Source organism: Lupinus angustifolius, chromosome LG10, assembly GCF_001865875.1.
Source record: "Lupinus angustifolius cultivar Tanjil chromosome LG10, LupAngTanjil_v1.0, whole genome shotgun sequence".
Lineage (NCBI taxonomy): Eukaryota > Viridiplantae > Streptophyta > Magnoliopsida > Fabales > Fabaceae > Lupinus > Lupinus angustifolius.
In genome coordinates this window covers 5,718,630-5,739,854 of record NC_032018.1, presented here as the reverse complement: position 1 = coordinate 5,739,854, position 21,225 = coordinate 5,718,630, and the positions used below count along the sequence as shown (strand labels likewise).

The window sequence follows — 21,225 nt, the reverse complement described above, 5'->3', positions numbered from 1 at the left end:
AGTTCAACAAGAATAACAACAATATGAAGGTGTGTGCCTTCTGTGGCAAGGAAAGGAATATGTGGAAACATGCTACTTTAAGCATGGCTTCCCACCAAATTGGCAACAAGAAACGAAGCAACCATGCAGCATAATAAATAATACTATTGTTGATGAGTCCACACAGGCTGTCATCCAAAATCAGGGCACAAACACACAACTGAAGGTCGGGAGTTACAAGCTAGGAGCAGAGCAATATGCCCAACTGACATATCTGCTAAGAGTTTGGAAACCAATGAAGTTGATCACCATGTAAACCAACTAAGCATCATACCAGTGGCACAAACAAATGTTGATGAGCCTCAAGAAAACCAAGAAACCTCGGGTAACATATCTCTTTGGGTCTTGGACACTGGTGCTACTGACCATGTGTGTCCTAATTTGAGTGAATTTACTACATATCACTTAATAAGACCCATCATTATAGGTCTGCCAAATGGATCAACTACCTAGGCAAAAATCTCTAGCTCTATTATGCTTTCTAATTCTTTAACATTACATAATGTTCTATATGTGCCTAACTTTAAATACAAATTGATATATGTTCACAAGCTTACCAAATCTATGCATTATCAACTAACATTTGATGACTCAAAATGTTCCATCCAGTATATGACTACCTTGAGGATGATTGGACATGAATGCTATTTTTAAGAGATACTCTTATGTGAAACATGATCCTACCAAGGTTTGTGAACACTGTCACTTAGGGAAACAGTGCAAACTCCCCTTCCCCAATAATAAAAATAGAAGTTCCCATATTTTTTATTTAGTGCATATGGAAATTTGGGTTCCTATTAAGGATACTTCTATTCATGGTCATAAGTACTTTCTAACTGTCATAGATGACCATTCCATGCATACTTGGATATTCCTAATAAGGAGCAAATGTGAGGCAAGAGGACTAATGCAGGAATTTGTCAAGCTTGTCATGACTCAATTTGGAAAAAGGGTCAAAAGCATAAGAAGTGGCAATGAAATTGAGTTCCATTTACCTTACTTCTTTAAGGAACATGGTATGATACATCAAACTTCTTATGTTGAGCCCCTCAACAGAATTCCATTATTGAGAGGAAACATAGGCACCTCTTAAATGTCACTAGGACAATTCTGTTTCACTCTGGATTACCTAAGTTCTTTTGGTCCTATGTTGTTCAACAAGCCACTTACCTAATAAATAGGACTCCAAGTCCATCCCTGCAACACAAGGCACCCTTCGAGCTACTCCACAATAGCATGCCCAACCTTTTAGAAACAAGAGTCTTTGGGTGCTTATGCTTTGCATCCACCCTTACCAATTTTGTGTTCACATATTGACATTGATTGTCATGTGGTAAGGGAAAGGCTCCAATCAAAACTTTTCCATTTGTTGTCTATATCTACTTTGGAACAAGTTGCTGATATATTGAGACGTGCCTGACCGAGGAACCACATGCACATCGCACCAATTTCTGACTGTTGCCCACGCATCAACTTATGAGCTTGGCACATCATTCTCTGACCGAGGCGCCTAGACCTTGGCGCACCAAACCAGCCATCAGGGTGCATCAGCATGGAACCTGGCGCAGCAAGTATGACTGAGGAACATGGGACTTGGCGAGACAATTAGCGCATCAGCATGACCGAGGAACGTGGGACTTGACGAAACACTTGACCGAGATGCATGAGGCTTGGCACAACAAACCTGACTAAGGCACATAAACACCTTGGCTTGTTTTTCTGACTGTATGTCTTGGGTCATGATGCATGTTTTCTGACTGTATATCAGAAAACATGTTTGGCATTTCAGTTTATTCTTTAGGGTTTTCTATAGGCTTTATGTTATTTGTATGGCCTTTTTTCACTCTTGGGTAGCTTATGGTTAATTTTGTTAAGTTCGTTAGGGGATAGTTTGTTAGATTAGTTGTTGCTTGCGTTTGAAGCAACCATCTTTCTCTTGTATATAAAAGGATGCTTTGTTCCTTTAGAAAATTAATCAATGAATAATATGAGGTCATTCAGCTATATTTGCAATACCAAATGTGGTCTGTTGCAGTTGTGTTGTGCCCATTGTGATTGCATCATTTTGATTTGGTATTACACCCCAATTGTGGTCCGATGCGGTTTTAGTGATCACCGCAATTGTAATATTGCGCCTGCATCACATGATATGGTCCACAATTTAAAACACTGTTTCAAACTATAGTCCCTATTCTAGCTCCTACTATGATAAAAACTGAGAAATGGATAGTGTGATGAAACTAGGAGTGGAAATATTGGAGAAGAATACATTGAAGTCCAAACACACAAGTGGTAAGAAAAGCTGGAAAGAAAAGGGCATTTTTATTATTAAAACCCGAGCACATGCAAATGTACTATGGTGATTAGTAACTTGATGAAGTGTTCACTAGCTAAACAAGTTCTGTATTGTAGCTACACGTAATAAAGGCCGCCAGAGAGCTAAAACAAACACTTCAATAGATAGTTGGTTAAAATTGTTAAAAGTATTAAAGTCTATATGAGTATATCTCCAAACCAGAACAGACACGACAGAACAATCCTATTTCTAGTGCATAATCCCAAAGACTTGTGGTCTTGTATTTCAGGTTGTATAGTTTGAATTTCTTTAGATATAACCATTTACATATTAGTGCTATATAGTAAACATATATTGATATGTGCTATTTTCACTCTACAATTTTTTATTTACCAAAATTTTAAATAACAATAAATTAATTTCATGTTTTTTTATTGAAAAATCATTTATTTATTTATTTAAAACAGTTAATTTATAGTTTAAAATGTATAAAAAATTATAGAGTATAATATGAGTAAAGAGGCTAGATTTTATGCTTATAATAGTGACTAAATATCTTGTTGTTTTAAAAAAATAGCTAAACGCATTCTTTTTATTTTATTATAATTATAATATAAATATTATTGAGAGCACGCTTGGATGGGATTACTTTTTGTATGGAAATCACATTTTAGTGAGAAAAAATGTATTGTCATGTTTAAAAATCCCATTAAATTATTATATACAAAAATTATCGAAAAAACGTGGTTTTTGGAGAAGCTGGAATTTTCAGAAATTTGAAAAAATAGTTACATTATTTGAAAATAAACTATTTTTTTTATTTCACCCTTATAAAATCAACCATGAGGTAAATGTTATTATCAAAACAAACAACTTTATCAAGAGTAAGCAAGAATTGAAGAGCATAGCATCAACTCAGATTAATTTATCCTCGAAGTTACAAAAATGTCAATTTGATTCCTAACCTCCCATATCCTTGCTTAATTTGGTTTCTTGCAAAAGAATTATGAGGTTCTCGCAAAGACCAAAATTGTAACAATTTTGCAAAGCGATCAATCAAATTAACATTTTTGTAATCTCATTAACTAAGTTAAGTGTTAGTGTTAATCTCAGGTACCAATTTGAAGTATTACTTAAGTATAAGAAACAAGTAAATATATCAATCTTAATCAATTGACATACATTTGAGACTTTGGGTTATATATGAAAAATTAAAATTTGTTTTTCAAATATATGGTTCCATTCCGCTTCATAAACCTTTACAGCTGTGAACTAAACCGGATATAAACCATGTCATAAGATGAAAAACAAAAATAAAAAACAAATTTTTCAGTTCAATTCGATCACATCAGTTCTGATTCAAACCAGAACCATTAGACGCAAGAAATAGAAACAACTACCCTTGTGATAAAAAAAGATAAGAAGGATAAAAGAACAAATGGGCCTGATAAGCTTTTATGACTATTAAATTGGATAAGGCCCATTACATGTTCGCACGTTGAACCCTAGAGAATCAAGAGATAGAAGCATTTGACATATTTTGCATTGAACTGAATTGCAGTGTGAACAAGGTAAGCTGAGATGGCGCTTCTGCCTTCTCTTGCAATCTCTTCAAGTCCCAAGTTACGCGTATGATTCTATCCCATTCTTTTTTTTTTAAAGTTCAGCTCTTTTATACATGAATTTAACCTCCGTTTTTTAATTGTATGATTCATTTAGTGTAGCCCATAAGGGACTAGTAGGTCATGTATCATTTATTTGAGCTAGAGAATTGAGTGAGTGGATAATATCAAGTGTAAATTTCTTAACCTTGTTTTATAATTGGCTTAATTAAACTTTGATAGTCCTCTTATTTGTAAAAGTTAAGCTTACCTCCCTTCAGATTTGGTTATCATTACACTAAGGGGGAGTTTTTTATTTTATTTTATTGGAAACCAATTTTTTTTTTTACCCGGGAGGGGGAGAGAGCACCCTTCAGGGGTTTGAATCGGCACTCGCATTTTATGTCGTACAACTTAACTAACTATTGGGGTAAACCTGTGTACATCTACATTTCTCATACGTATCCCAATAGGTGGGAGCTTTGTATACCGAGACACCCTTAGCTTAACTAACTGAGCCAACTCTCGGGGCTACACTAAGGGGAGAAGTAAGTTTAGCTTTTGCAAACAAGAGGGGATGCCGAGTACAAATAAGCTAATAAGCTGTACCTTGGGAGGGTATACCAATACCCGTGCTTAGCATTTGCAACTTATTTAACCTCTCTATTTACATTAGTCTTACATTTGGTTTTTGGTTCTTGTATATTTATGTTAAAATGATCTGTAAGGCCGTAAGTCATAATCCCTTGCATTAGAATGGTTTTACCTCTATATAGAACAATCATGTATGATGCTAATATTTAGTGATAAGATTGGTTAGAAATGCAAAACAATAGTGTATATGAGGAATGATTAGTGACTGTATTCAGCATTAAGATTTGAAGATAGACATTTATTCAGAAAGGTACTGAGGTTTTGGTCAGGAAAGACTGAAAATTGGGTATGATATTATCAGAAGCGGTTAAGAGTTTGATCAGGCTAGTGGAGTCTACTGTTACTATGAGTAGATTTAAGTAAAACATGTAGAAATTGGAAAAGGAGAAGATGAAATACTGATTTGATTCGATGAACCATCAACATAATCCATGTCTCTGTCTCTTCATGTGACACAACAAGAAGACATAAATTTTCACTCACATATCTTACTGTAAACCAAAAGCAAGCATACAATAGTACATATATTACATCTTTTACGCTTATGTCATCTTTGATCACGTGGCTATGCATATTGCATGTGCTGGGGATTCCACTTAATTATTTAAAACGATTTATGAATTATAAGATAACTTAACAAAATGGAGTTGGTTGGAAACTTGCAAACTGATATCTTCCCAATGTTCATTCATTTGTATGATTATCTTTTGTTCCTTGTGCAGGTTAAGTTGTTTCAATGCCAACCTTGTCAAGTCCATAGATGCTTAGCAATATATCCTCCGCATCGAACATCTTATACTCGTACTTGTTCAATTAAAGTATCAATGTCAGACCATAATGAGCCTGATAAGGTTAAGATGCAGATTGGAATTGTGAAAGAGAAGCTCAGAGACGCATTACCAGTCCCAGTTCAAGAATTTCCTTGGAGAAAAGCTGAGCATTTACTTCTACAGAGACTACTTTCTCTTGCACAAGAGGCATTGAAGTGGTCTCTTATTTTATTTTTCATCTTTAGCTCTTTATCCGACATTGTATATACATTCTCCATAAATCGTGAACTGTTGATTCCCATTGGCCTTTTTGTCGGCTGCCTTATGTCTGATTTCTTGAAGGAGATATCACAAGAATTGTTCCATAGATCTGAGGTATATTTCGAGCTTCATTTATTCTTCCACAGTTATATGTTCAATTGCTTTATTTGTGTGTTTATTAATAAGATTACAATCTATTAATGTGCTTGCTTTTGCCATATTTCCACATGGATTTTTACTTGACAGGAAAAACATTCCAAATGGCATCTTCTGGGCATGTATGGCTTTTTCGTGGTTCTCAAGTTTATATCAACATGGTTCACAATACAACCACAGGTCTTCCTTATGCATGTTGCAAATGGTGGACTGATGCAAGTTTTGTGGTATTGGAGAAATTTTATAGAAGATGCAGAGAACAAACAGGAAATGAGTACCCCTTCCAGTTTAGAGGCTTCATAAGTTTGTTGGTGCATCTTTGTGCGTAGTTGGGTGTAGCAAAAGCTTATATGAACCATATTTTTGTACAAATAACCTTACATTTGATCTATAATCATTTTGCATGTTTTAGCAATCCGACATGAATTATTGCTACCAGTAACTAACCACTTTAAATCATCCTGCTTATGTGCACTAGATATTTCGTTTCTGTTCAAGTAGGTGCAACACAGCCAATGGGGCATGTTATATGTAACAGAAGATGAACAGCGACCTTTTCTTTAGACGTTTTTCAACTATGAAGAAAGATGTCTTTACTGAAATACTGTTTTATGCGATCAAGCCTATAATTAAGGTGTTAGATTTTTTTTGGGGCTGTATTCTTTTATTTTGGTACCTAAATTTTGCTGATGTTTTTCGGAAGGACAAATACCTCAACATTAATTCCTTATTGAGCTGCTTCAATTTGAAGCGATATGTCAATAGGACATGCAGCCAAGTCTTTATTGTGGCATTCATTATTTTCAGTATAATTAAATTGCTTAATATAGTAAGTCTTAGTTAAATTAGGAAAAAAATTCTCTAATATCTTTCCGAAATGGAGCAAGACAGAAAGGGTATTCAGACAAACTGACAATGAGAGTTACATTCATCTCCAATTACCTTTCTTTTCTATCAAAAATCTTCCATCACTTTCTTATTCTTTCAGTCATTTTCTCAGTGATCATGATTTCTATAAATTGTTAATGCACCAGCACTAAGCTTTTAGGGCACATCAACATTATTTGATATACAATGATCAAACAGAATAACTAATTTACTTCGCACCCAGTACCGCTTTCGAACTCAAAGTGCGGTTAACATACCATGGTCTATCATCTTTTTGAATAATTCCCTTGCCTGAAAAAGTGAAACGAGGCGAGTTATTATATCCATTGTTGACAATAGAGAAGTGAAATCCCAACTACTGGATTAAAGCAAACCTTTCTCTGTATCTTCTGAAGACTTATCATTCCTCTTGTCTTCGAAATGACCGAAACATTGAAGTTGGTTTGAGGCATCCTGCATTAAACTGGATTGGTTGTAGGCTGAACGCAAATGCTCGTAAATATCTCCCATCCTTCCACCATGCTCATCTCTTCGATCCATGTCAACAAGAATCTGAAACAGACCAAATTAATTTAGAATAAATCTTGTATAGGAACGATTGCCTATCAGACACAACCAATGAAATGTTCATTAGTCATTGAAGTAACAATTTAAAAATATGACAGAACTCTTATTGTCACTATTCCAAAGTTAAGGAATGAGACAAGTGAGTGGAGAAGACAGTGACAAAGAGGGTTTACCTTTGCTGAATTGCTCTTAAATACTGGGAGAAATCGTTGCCTACAATACTGGTGAAATAGAAGGGTACCAATCAGCAGTGGAATGGTGAATCCAGATGCAACTGTCGAGCGTTTTAGTCCAAATACCCCAAGCGCAATAACTTGAGCAAAGATTAATGAAAAGACCGTTGTGTTGTGAGCGATGGGCCAGAACTGTCCCCCACTATCATATTTTGCAATGTAGACATTGATAATCTGAAAAGGCTGATGTTAGGGGAAAGCCTTTTTCTGGGTTATGAATAAATCAAGGGAACATTAAGTATATCAATTGAGGTCATTAAGTGGACTAAAGAATATATTTAGTCTAGTAAATTGTCCTAGAAGCCAAAATTAAACATTATCACATCATTCCATGCAAAGATCTATACATCACTACTGTGTTTTTAAGCCATCTATTTCACTCCCAATTAAATTCTCTCCAATAGCTAGAAAACTGAGGGGACTGGGTCGATTTATGTGGAGAAACTACCAATATAAAGAAAATTAATGAATTAAACTCTACAAAGAGCCTATTGATTTGTGAGATTCAAGCATTCAGAGTTTCTAATTTCTGAAACTTGCATGCAAGACCTTAATACAATATAACAAATCGAAATGACATTTCTATTAAGGTCCATGCAAGCTCCTATTCTGTGAGTCTGCTCTTATCAGTCCAAAAGAAGAGAAATCTCCTTACTACTAAGGTCCATGCAAGCCATAAGCATTAACTTGAAGTTCTAGTTCTTGTCTCTCTTTAACAATTTCTTTATATTATATATAACTTCACATTTTAAATATAAAAAGAGTAACATGAACCATGCTGTAGACCCTTACCTAAAATTATTCCCTAATAGTTAATCAAATTGTTGGGAATGGTCCCTAAACAAATTTTGATAATCACCTATGGCTAAGTCTAGTAGATATTAATGCCTAAAAAGAAATATGTAAACATAAATAAGAAGAATCTCCGTAGTTAAGTTATTGTGCATAAAGAAAAGAATTAAGCGCAATCAATTCCATACTGAGAAAAGAGAAAACAAGCATTATAGAAGTACTAACCTGGTTTCGGTAGACAAGGTAAGCAAGGAAAAAGTAGAATAGTAAGAAGAGCAACATAAGGGGTGCCAGAATAGAACAGGTGAACCCAAGGAATCCAAATAGTAAGATCCTTGGAATCTCTGTATGATAAGGAAAAGATAGGCTTTCACTCTGTGAATCATCCTTAATCCTGAGTATGACTCTCCGGAACAGATTGCAAAGAAGAGGATAAATTTGCATAACTTCAATTGCCAAACTCGCCCAACCAGATGAGAAAACATAGGTTGTGAAGAAGGTAGCCTGCATACCATGAAAAGCCACAGTACTAATAGTCACAGAAGAGTTACTAGTTTATCTCCTCTAATAATTTGTTGAAAGGGGATAAAGTTAACAATACTGTTCATAGTCTAATGTAAATCTCTTTTACGTTCAAGTGCATAAAATCATTTCAGCAAGAAAATACAACTGTAGTATATAAAAGAAACAAATGATAATAAGTATATATAAAGGGTATATGACTTAAAATACACACTACTCATCTAGGAATCAAGATATAACACCTGTGATGGCACTGCCTTTGCAAGTTGAGTAGGCAGATCTGTTACACTAGAAAAGACTAAGAGTTGACTGATAATGGAACCGGCAAAAACATTAACGAAAAACACATTCCAGATTGTGAAGTACAAGACTTTGCAGCATGCACTCTTCTTCCTTCCACTACGAGAAATAGATCCCTCCACTGCAGAAAATAGCATCATAACTGGTGGAACAGCACACAAAAATAAAACCAATATCACGCTTGGTAGGTAACCAGACACCACCTGAACCACAAATTTCCTGCAGAAAACAATAAAGGCTAATTTACAGTGAACTGAATAGCCTTCTAAATTTTAAAAATACCTACCTAATATTCCATGTTCCTTGTCTGAGTTTTATATACCAGTTTATAATAATCTCAATTTTCATGACAGTGAGGCATACATTAATACATAAATTTTGCATTGCTTATGTTAGAAACTATAAACTAATAATTGGTGGCATATTATAAGGACTAACAATGAGGATTCAACTAGTATGCCAATACTAACACCATCGCTGAAAACTAGCAGCAGACATGGCAATACCTCAAAGCTTATTAGGATGTCAGAGATAAGCTTGGGAGATTTCCGAAAAAGGAATTCTTTCAATTTCAAGCTTATGAATAACAACTCCAGTGGTTGGTTAATGAAACCAGAGGTTACTCACAACCATTCTTTAAGCCAGTTGAGTTCTTTTCCTAAAATTCTAAATATTTTTATCCAACAATTACTTTTGTAATTTTCCATAAAAACTTTTATTGCTTAATAAAATATTCATATTCATTATGTTGCATATTAATATGAAGTTTCCCATACAAATATCATACATAATTCTTTCTTTGAAAATTCTAATCCATCTGTTTTGCTAAAAAATGAGCCAAGCCAAGAGTATAGAAGTCCACATCATATGTAGCCCAAGATGTGCAAGAAAAACTTACTTTTTAAGCAACTCTGTCATAAAAGGTAGCATTTTCTGAAGATTGTCTAGTTGAGTCAAGCTTTGTACAAATGTGACAGGGATAAGGAACACAATCATGAAGACTATAGAAGCCACAAGTGTAGCTATCTTACGGATCCAAAGCTGTCTATAAGGTATGCAAATATTGGACCAGTAAACATCATGTGGTTCAGGAGCTAGGTCTGTCACCCATAACATAGGATTTGATGATTGAAAAGTCTGTGCAGCCATAAGAGCAGCATACCGATTTTTAAAAAACACAAAAGCAGCTGGGCATTCCTGCATCAGAGACCCAAACTAGCACAAATTAGTTAACACAAACATTGCTAACATCACTTCACCTGAAACTCTATAAATACTCATATAATTACTAAATGAACAAACAAATTGTGATAACCTGAATTCAATTACATAAACAATGATGATGATCAACACAAAAGAGAACACTAACAGTTAATAACAAAATTTCCATAGTAACTGTTGTGGATAATACATAAGTAGGAAATTACAAACATTAAAATAATAAGACAAGCTATGGACCAAAATAATAAGCTTGAAAGAAGAGTAAAAAATGAATTCAAATTATTTCGTGTACTTATGAACCAAAATTGTATATTTTTCATTGTGTGTGCATGTATCAATTTACAAGTTGTCTCTTGATTTTTTCCACATCAGTCAAACTAGTATACTTTGTCCTTCTAGGAATGCTTAAAAGAATTTAGGCTAATAGGTAGTGTTGAGTTCTGATCTCAATTCCTAAAGTGTAGGAATTATTTTCAGCTTCCATATTTAAGTTTTTTATTTCCCTTTTGTTAAGTCATAATTTCAATAGAGATTGAGAAGGACATTTCCTTAGCCTGATTTTTCACATTGATTTAGAATATATACTACTGGAATTAAGGAGGACTAGTGGCAGGCCTACTGCCATGTTTTCTCCTTGACATTCTTCTGATTCTCCTGAAAAATATGGTGCCAAATACCAATGGCTATCTCTGTTCTCTACAATATGACAAAATACCGCCTGGCCACCAAAATGGCTACCCAAAATCATACTTCTATCCCTGTAGTCACTACTACAAACAATTATGGAGTGATAGACAACTCTTACCAGTCCAAATATTGCACTACAACATACCCCATTAATTAAACGCTGTCAAGAGTATTTGGGTTTCAAGCATTTGTTCATATTCACCAATAGAGCCAAAACCATCTAACCCGAAAGCTGCAAAATATCTTATTCACGGGTATTCTTCCACTCAAAAGAGTGCATGTACTACTCTCAAATTACTAGAAAATTTGACACTTCTGTGGATGTCACCTTTGAAAACAAGCCATATCACCCAAAAACTTCCATCCCGGGTGAGAATTCAATCACACAGAAATGCATTTTTTAGCTTGACTCCTCAAATCAACCTCAACATGAGCCCAACAGTGAAAGACCTTCCTCCCAAACACCTCTGGAAAAGTGTGCCAAACATAGAAAAAATGGAGTGACTTATCCCTCAAACATCTCTAGGAACTGAGTCAAGATTTCAATACTGAAACTGTACTAAACACCCCTATTCATAGCAATACACAACTTGCAGGTGGAAAAGAGCTAAGTGTTTATTCAAGGAAGAAAAGAACCGGAAAGGATATAGAGGGCTGCGTCCTTCAAGAGCAGATCTGTGAATCTGATCCAAGTCCAAATACAGAGAATCCAGGTAACACTTTCCAGGCTGACATTAATGTAAATGATGAAGTGATTACTCATGTTGCTTTGAGGAAAGGCATCAAGTATAAATTTTATTCATACTATTATTTCTATTAAATATCAGTCATGTTTCGCTAATCTATCTGATGTTAAAATCTCAAAATATTCATGAAGCTCTCGAAAAGTCAGAATATAGAGCTGTCATCTGAGAAGAGAAAGAATGATGTCAGAACTGTCAAATTTGGTAGAAGAAAGCAATTAGTGTGTTGCACGTAGATTTTTACTGTCAAAAGGAATCCAACTAGAAGCATTAGTTGGTACATAGTTTGACTTGTAGCTAAAGGGTTTGCCTCTGGTACACACTACCAAGAAACTTTTGCCCCTGTACCAAGCTCAATACTGCTTGGGATTTAGTATCTTTAACAGAAAATAAGAAGTAGACCCTACGTCAATATTAAGTGAAGAATGAATTGCTTAATGGAGATTTGGAAGAAGCATACATGGACATTCTTCAAGGCTTTGAGACAGAATGCAATATAAACAAGTTCTATAATCTTCTAAAATCCCTGTATGATCTAAATCAATCTCCTAGGGCATGATTTGATATGATCACAGGCAATTAAGAAGCATGGGCATACACAAGGACAAGCTGGTCATACTTGTGTAAGATGCAATTTGGAAGGCTATTTCCTACAGTCAATCTATCCAGATTTAAGAGATTTATTACTAGAAGTAAGGAGATTAAGTGGAGTCATTGCATTGTTCTCTCCTATATATTCCTGTTTTTCACAGCCAACTGGAATACGAAAAATTCAGAGTTTACCTGTCCGAAAAACAAACAGATACAGTGGCATGAATGGATTTATTATCCGATTATCTCTAACATGCACCGTCCCTCACATGTGGTTCCTTTGAACTTGAGGCATAGACATCGGTTCAGTTTATCATGTGATCATATTTATTTAAGTATTTTTGCGAACACACTTTAATTATGAAAACATGTGCTGGGAGGATATAAGTCTTAACCACTTAATCAAAGAAGTTCTCATACTCTGTACAGGACGTAAACCTTATTTAAAGGCAAAGTTTAAACTATCTTTTTACCAGGTTAAAAATTAAATGAAGGTTAAAAATAATATCACAACAATTGCCTATATTCAAAAATTAAATTCATGTTAAAAAATGTTGATGATGTAGAAATTTTCTAAACATGGTTGGCCAATGCCAAATTATGCAAAAGGGAGTTCACATGACATAAAGTGGTAATTATAAAACTAATCCAGCAAAACAATTACCTTTTTCCTTGCATCTAAATGTTTGTCGCTGTATCCTGTTCTCCCATGTTCGCTATCTATATCTATCTCATTAGAAATCATCTTAAAAGAATTTGTTGTTCCTCCAGAACACCAACATTGCGTAAAACTTGGCTTACAAGTATTTTCCAATGAAGCATCTATAATTACCTTACACACATGTTCTGCATCATCCTGGGGAAAGATTAAAATAAACAGAAGTCTAAATTGCAGTTCTGTCAACGAGAAGAAGTTTACTTCAGGGTTAGATTGAAGGGAAAAAGTCAAGATATAACAAAAGAAATCATGGGAATTTATAGACTTGAACTTTATAATCAAAGCTGAAAGTTCCAAACCTGGGGGAAGGGTTTAGTTGATTTAAATAGAATATCTCATAACAGAGTACATAAAATGAAGAATGACTCCATCGATATTTAGAATTCCTTCTGTATCATACTAATGAAAACCAATACTACGAACATTACCCATGAAATGAAATTTAGCAGACACCCCAGTTTTATGCACAAGAAAGTTTTATAATATTCATTACACACAAAAATTGATACATGGGTGGAAGGCTTGCAAGAACCTTTATTGAAATTTCTAGGAACATAACAAAATGCAAAGCCGTATGTATTAAAAAAGAAAGGAACTTCCATTTCGAATAAAAAGAATTCCAAGGATTTGCAAGCTTACTTCAGAGAGATGCAATAAGAAAGATTCATACCAAATAGGCTATAATACAGTGCAAACAATGAGCCAGCGAATGGAAAAATGTAAATACCCATTTCCATAATAAGCCTGCATATTGGTTCTATCTAGTATCTACCTTGAACCAAATAACTGCTTTAGAATTCTTTTGAATAAACACCCATTGACAGTATTGAGTACACTAAGTGATGATGATGATGATGATATAAACAGCAAGCTTCACAATGCACCAATAAAAATTTGGAACAGAAGACTTACAAAAGCTGAAACAATAATATAAGTTATTTAAATTTAAGTAGCGCACCTTCAGTTTCTGAACTGTACCAGACTTATAAACCATTTGGTGTGATAAATATGTTGATGGGTGGTAATATGAGAAGAATTTTTTCACCGTGTCACAATATGATTCTTCTGAAGACCAGGGAATTGATCGGACAAGAATTGCAAAGTGACTTGGATTTGGAGGGGATCCAATGATATTTACTAGCTTCAAATTAGTAATGCTTTTATATTCCTATACATATGCACCACTTCATTAGTCATATTTAAGAATTGAAAAGGAAATACTAAACAAATTTTGGATCATTATGTGAAAACAAGTAGAAACTTGTCTTGCAGGTGAATTCCTTACAAAGTAAAGAAGAGTACATGCCGCTAATGTTATGATGTATAATGCAAGACAATGAGCCCAAAGCCTGACATCAACCAAAAGAATAGAGTGAATAAGTAATCAATTGGAGGTGTATTCCTGAAGAAAATCATCAACATCTTAAAACTGAAAAGAAAACCATGATAAAGGGAGAAATAACTCAAGCATAAAGAAATCTCAATTTCACATTTTTTTTCTCCACACACTTCATGTTTTTTGGGGGGAAAACATAGATAGTCTGCCATGATGAAGAAAGGTTAGAAGAGAAAACAAGGGAAAGGGAGACATGAAAAAGGACAGAGCCAAAACACATTTTTTCTTAAAACATCATTTACTCCTTCCTAGGAAATATCAAGAAACCTTATACATGGTATTGTTCTTCTCAGTGTGTTCACAGTATTGACAATTCTAACTAAATTAACATATTAAGCACTTCCATTGAAAAATAAGAGATACTTCATACCACTTTGAACCTTCTTTGACATTCCCAATGGTAAATACATCCAGTGACTCAAAAGGTATATGTGTATGCATTCTTTCGCCACCATGATAATTCACTGGAAGCACTAGAACAGTGCAGATGACAGCGGCAATGGAAAATATTCGGATACTGAAGGAGACAATAGCAACATTAACAGTTATTAAATGCACAAGATAGACAATGAAAAATCCTTTAGACTTATTTAGTTGTTTATTTTATATGTTTGAATATGTGATCAACAAATAATTTGATTGAATAACATAAAATGGTGCTGAAACCAACCACATGAAAACTAAGACAACTAAACATGTAAGGTAAGTTGGGTATATTAGTTTAGCATACCCAACTGAAAAGTACAAATTTCCACAAGAAAAAATGCAAACTCACGCTTAGCATCGGTTTACCACTATTTTCGTTACTTCATTAGTCAAATTGTTACCTATATCAGTATGCACTATTTATTGTCAACAGCAATGTCACTTCTAGCTCTGTGAGCACAAATCTCCATTGTGGTCTTCTTATGCATACAGACAATAATACTTAGATGCACATTTGTCATTTTACACTGATCTAACCATCAAATTTCATTAAAATTGAAGTACTTGCCCCATCCAACAGCATAACTATGCAATCAAGCAAGATGTTTACATCAACATTCCATTTCCTATCCAATTTTAATGTTTAGCTTCCTTTTAGCCCAGAGATTCAAAAGAGTGGCTTTCATGAGAAGTTGTCATCAGAACAAGGTAAAATCATTTACGAAAGTACAAAATAATATTGTTCAAAGAAGTTTTATGGTGCATAATGTGGGTGAAATGTTATCATATATATTATATATATATTCAAGACATATGTATTCTTAGGGACATCAAGTGCATCAAGAACGTAGTGTCACAGGGAAAAAACAATCATAAGAATGACCACAATACCAATTTCACTTCTACTGATCTAGGATTCAAAAATCTGCACTCAGTATGTTGGCATCTTGTAGGTATCAGATTAAAAAACATTAGCTAGAGAGAACAAATTTCACTCTAGTGCAATGATCACCAAGATAACATAAAGCAGCAGTTAAAGTTATTCAGATTTTAGAAGGACCGAGCAACCTGAACACAAGTATCCGGACAAAAACCACAGCATCCAGGCCACCAGTGGCCAGTATCTCATCCTCAGTCGTTTCCCATGCTTTCAATATCCAGCTTGGGGAGGGAACAAATCTTTCCAAACATTGATCAAGGCGTCTTGAATGTTGAGAGGATAGCCTCTGTCCAAAGTACACACTCACATTACCCGGCTGTTTCCTTAATACCGAATATAATGAAAAGAGCACCACACAAATGGCGATATTAATTCCAGCAGAAGTTAAAAGAGCAGCAATGTTCATCCCTTCCCACCGTATTAGCAAGTTTGTCACAACTCATCACCCATGCATCACCTGAAAGAGCATATATAGCCCAATCAATGTAAAATTAACTAGTAAATCACTATAACTGACTAGTAAAACTAAAATTGAACAAATTAGGGAGCCAAGAATAGTTTCAAACAAATAACCGAAACGTAATCGAACTAACACAGCTTTTAGAGGTTACTGAAGTTTATTAAAGCCAGTAATTTCTTTCTGTATCGCCAATTACACGAAACACACAGAAACAAAACAACTTCTCCGAACTAAGAGTGTAGGAACATCAAATTTCCAATAGAAAAGAAAGAAAGAAAAAAGTAGATACAATTGAATAAATTGCAGGCTATCTATTTCCATAAAACAATTCTAACAGAAAGTAATAATCCGAACCTAAATAAATTGAAAAATAGAAACACAAAAGCGAAATGTACCAGCATAAGGATGATGAACAATTCTTCGACAAAGATCAATTATCAGAGAAACAGTGATAGAAGAATCCAGAAAATATTTTAAAAAAACTTGAATGAGAAAAGAAAACGAAAAATGTAGGATTATATAAAAGGGTGAAAAGAATGATTGAAATGCTTGAATTCAACTTGACAGAAACGTTTACGCTAAAGAAAGATTGGTATGTGAAACAAGAAAAAAATGAAAACCCTAAGAATTGTGGTGTGGGCTTATGGTTTCGTCTTTAAAACTTTGGCCAGAAAAAAATCGAACAAAAAATCCAAAGCGAACGAGGAATCGTAGCTAATTAGTCACAGCAACAAACAGCATTATCATTACTTTCATTTTTTTCTTTTTCTTTTTTGTTTTTCCTACCTTACAGCCACCGAACTAACACGCTATTAGTTGGCTAATCAAATGAAAAAGCAACTTATTATATATTTTAATTTTTTATAATCACTTATTCCCATGATATGGATAATAAGAAGATAATATGTGGTGATTCTCCTTAACAAGTTCCACACTGAAATAAAATTTTTTGACCTGATACCATAAATTGGTGAGGTCTTATACTAATAGACATTAGTATATATTTATATTTTCATTTACTACTCTATATTTGTTTCAAATTAATTAAACTTAAATAAAAATGTTAGTGATTTGTGTTTGGGTTTAAAAATGAAAAAATAGCGGGAGCAACGGATTTTCCACGTGGCGGACAGTGAGGCGCCAACCTAACTGAAAACCAACTATCTGAACTGGCCACGATACTTTCCTGATATAGTGTGTCGCGGCTTATGACGCAAGGTTACTGTTGCCACGTGGCTTCCCATCTTATTATGATATTATGATATAGGAGTACGACAATTTGATTTTTTTTATTGCAAGGAAGTAGTGAATGTTATTTGGGTTCTCTTGTTTCAATTTTTCTCCCATGAGATGAGATAGAGTGTAGAAATGATGTGAGAGGGTTTTTAGGATTTATTTATATATGCTTTGAATTTTGGGTTTGACTTTCATCTAATTGAATTAAATCGTAGACTTAATTACATATTAAAGATAAAATAATGTTATTTTGGACTATATACAAATATAAAATAGGTAGATAACGAAACTTTCAACTTCTTATGTTCAAAAAAGGAGAAATAATTAACCATTATATAACTACATATTTCAATATATTTCCATTTATTATCTATTTATCGTTTTTCATCCATAAATCACATCTTTAAAAACAAGAAATGAACAAACTTTTTTAACTTGTTTGTGTGAGATTTTCATGTAGTGTAATTATTAATATTGTACCCTTTTATCGTATTGTCAAAGAATTAATATGGTTGTTCAATGCTTCATTAATTAAATTGCATACTAGTCATATTTCATAATAAGTATAATAAATTTATAAATATAAATATTTTTATTTATTATATACTCTATTGAAATGATTTAATGATTGATATCTTATAAATAAATATGAGTGTGAAGTTTCTAATCTATAATGTGTAATTGCAGTGTTTGTGAAGAATTGTGATCTAGAAACACGTTTTTGGTTGCTTGATGTGCTCCACCTACACATGGAATATGGGTTCAAATCGAATGGCATGTAGGACTTTCAGACTCAATTCCCACCTTAGGAAATGTTTATCAATTTCACATCACAAAATAAATATCATGGAGATGGAAAAACAATGAAGGAGATTTAGTTGCACATTTATATAGACACTCTTTTTTAATAAAAGACCTCGTAAATAATCTGGCACAATATCCTTTATCTTCAATGACTAGATCATTGTAAATGTAACAAGTGCATCTATCCCTTTCACTTATAAATATTAAATAGTATTTGGAGTACTAAAAAGAAAAATGTAGAACATCTTATATATTTAAACAAATTTGATTGTTCTATTATAATTAAGAGTAAATTATACTGACACCTGAGTTTTAGTGAAATTACATAAACCATTTCTCACTTTTCTACACCTACACAGACATCCCCTAGTTTTTATATTTTCGTTACACTGATATCACTGCATAAGAAACAAGTGTAATATTTTAAACAAAAAACGTGATAAATATAATTAAGTTAAACAAATCATGATATATTGTGTAGACAAGTCCAAATAATATACAAATCAATGTATCTTTATTATTTTTGGTTACGTAATGTATCAACATTTCTAAAGAAATATTGTTTAAATCGTTCTTATAATATAGTGTAACGAACCAAAAATAATAAAGAAATATTGACTCATATATTATTTGGACTTGTCTCCGTAATATATCATGTTTTGTTTAACTTAACTGCATTTATTACATTTTTTGTTTAAAAGACTACACTTATTTCTTATGCATGGGTGGTCAGTGTAATAAAAGTATAAAAAGTATGGAAGGTTTGTGTATGTGTAAAGAAGTAAATGGTAGTTTGTGTAATTTTATTAAAACTCAGGGGTGTCAGTATAGTTTACACTATAATTAAACATGAAGTTTGCCCCTTGAAAATACTATATATAATTAGAACATACGAATCAGAAGTGTTAATAGAATAAATTTGAAAACGAATGTGACCGACACTAAAATGTTAAAAGAAATATATTAACAAAAAAAATATTAATAAGTTTACCATGTTTAATTTGACTTTGTAGATACCAAATTTTAATGGAGTCAAATGTCAAAACAAACCCCGAATAATAAAAGTATTAAATCAAGTTCTACATATAATATGTGACAAGAGAACTACTTAATATATAACATAGATATAATCATATGATTGCCAATTCTTACCCATCTATAGAAATGTATTAAACTTGTACCACTTTTATAAGAAAACAAAAGAAGCATCTCACATGTTATTTTTCTTCTTCTTTTTTTATAAATTGACCATATATGATGTGCCAATATAACCAATCTATTGATCACTGCTAGTGTTACCCCACCTGCGCCACTTAAATCATTAAGGTCATGGTTGGTGATTGACTTGGAATCTTTTAAGGTTTTGTTTGAGAATTATGAAAGAAAGGGAAGGAGAGGGATCAAGAGGTTAGGAAGCGGAGGATGTTGAAAATACATTTGTATATTTCTATATTTATGCCCAAGACCCAATTCGTTGTTTAAATACAAATTACCCCTCACTTTTCTAAACTTACACAAATCTCTCCTATTTTTATACTTTTGTTACACTGACCACCCCTGTATAATAAATAAGTGTAATTTTTTAAACAAAAAAATGTGATAAATGCAATTAAGTTAAACAAAACATGATATATTGTGTAGACAAGTCTAAATAATATACAAATTAATGTATCTTTATTATTTTTTGTTACAAAATATATCAACAATTATAAAGAAATATTTATGATACATTTGTTTTTATCATATTTGTTATTTATTTAAAACAGATTATATGATAAAGTCCTTGATTAAAATTAGAAACTTGTTATTATAATAGAGATTATAATAAATGAGAAACATGTATTTTATAAATTTTTGGTCTAAAATTGTTCTTGATCATAGAATCATTGAGAATAGGACATCAATGACTCGGACAAATTAATATATGTGTAATAGTATTTATTGGATAAATATTAATAGATCTCATTTATTAAATTGCACATATAAGATGATGCATATGTAGATATGATCAATGAACTGACTCGACTGAGAATTCATAATGGTTAAGATTACCTTAAATTGTCAAAAGGAAATTCTAAAGAAAAAAATGAAATAGTTTCCTTTGACCTAAGATTAACATAGTAATTAACATGTTATTTATCATACTTTGATTTCGGACACATAATATCTCAGAACATTATTTGAATGAACATTGAGTATGATTAAATGCTTGTAGAATTAATGATTAATCAAGACGGAATTCATCAACTCTTGGTAATGAGTTTGAGCTCTATGATAAAATAAGACTTTGGCCAAGGGATTACAATGAATAAAGAAATGAGTTTCTTTGAGTCATCATGGCAACTTGTTAAAGTTTGACAATTGTACCATACTTTAAAGTTGGTCCAGAGTTGTAAAGATGGAAGGGAATATTTTAATTAATATTCTAGTGGTTCTTGAAAGTAAAATATATATTACTTCATGATATCTGGTCGTTAAGGAGTATTGCTAGACGTCAACCTTGATTAGTAAATTAATTTAGTTAATTTACTACCAGCTTAGTATTGAACCTACGGGGTCACACACTACCAAGTGTTCTAATCTTTGCTATATAATTATATTATTTGATAATTAAATTGGAGAATTTAATTTAATCAAATAAATAATTTATGGAATATTATTTTAATTCTATGCTAGCACTAAGAATTAAATAATAAAGAAAATAAATTCTAAAATTAATTATTTGTAGTTGAAAAATAAAAGATGAGTTATTATATTGTTTTATGAAACAATATGTAGTAAATGATTTGCTACATTTTAAACTTATAGGTACCATTTGAAGAGTTATAATCTTTTTATAAAGTTATCACAAAAAGATGAAGAGGTATTTTTTAATGTGCAAAAGTGGAGGGAATTTTTGTTCTCACCCACTGTGCATTTATATA

The 21,225-nt window shown here is 32.9% G+C and overlaps 2 protein-coding genes across 2 annotated transcripts; one reads left to right on the top strand and one right to left on the bottom strand.

The window, feature by feature from the left end:
- LOC109358612 lies at window positions 3,849–6,267 on the top strand. The gene is made up of 3 exons (XM_019602940.1): window positions 3,849–3,964; window positions 5,313–5,735; window positions 5,868–6,267. The coding sequence occupies exons 1-3, from the start codon at window positions 3,917–3,919 to the stop codon at window positions 6,078–6,080; spliced, it is 684 nt and encodes a 227-aa protein (XP_019458485.1). The 5' UTR covers window positions 3,849–3,916; the 3' UTR covers window positions 6,081–6,267.
- On the bottom strand, window positions 6,621–16,991 carry LOC109358611 (CSC1-like protein RXW8). Its single transcript, XM_019602939.1, has 12 exons — window positions 16,657–16,991; window positions 15,930–16,258; window positions 14,806–14,952; window positions 14,325–14,388; window positions 13,998–14,207; window positions 12,986–13,177; window positions 9,978–10,276; window positions 9,022–9,298; window positions 8,483–8,761; window positions 7,406–7,639; window positions 7,040–7,217; window positions 6,621–6,956 (listed from the first exon to the last, which is right to left on the bottom strand). The coding sequence occupies exons 2-12, from the start codon at window positions 16,205–16,207 to the stop codon at window positions 6,874–6,876; spliced, it is 2,241 nt and encodes a 746-aa protein (XP_019458484.1). The 5' UTR covers window positions 16,208–16,258; window positions 16,657–16,991; the 3' UTR covers window positions 6,621–6,873.

Excerpts from the sequence above, each read along its gene's own strand:
- LOC109358612 (XM_019602940.1), top strand. The coding sequence starts at position 3,917 with ATGGCGCTTCTGCCTTCTCTTGCAATCTCTTCAAGTCCCAAGTTACGC. Across the intron at positions 3,965-5,312 it reads CTTCAAGTCCCAAGTTACGC|GTTAAGTTGTTTCAATGCCA; the intron begins GTATGATTCTAT and ends TTCCTTGTGCAG. Across the intron at positions 5,736-5,867 it reads AATTGTTCCATAGATCTGAG|GAAAAACATTCCAAATGGCA; the intron begins GTATATTTCGAG and ends TTTACTTGACAG.
- LOC109358611 (XM_019602939.1), bottom strand. The coding sequence starts at position 16,207 with ATGAACATTGCTGCTCTTTTAACTTCTGCTGGAATTAATATCGCCATT. Across the intron at positions 13,178-13,997 it reads GTACAGTTCAGAAACTGAAG|GATGATGCAGAACATGTGTG; the intron begins GTGCGCTACTTA and ends ATCTTTCCCCAG. Across the intron at positions 7,218-7,405 it reads TTAAGAGCAATTCAGCAAAG|ATTCTTGTTGACATGGATCG; the intron begins GTAAACCCTCTT and ends GGTCTGTTTCAG.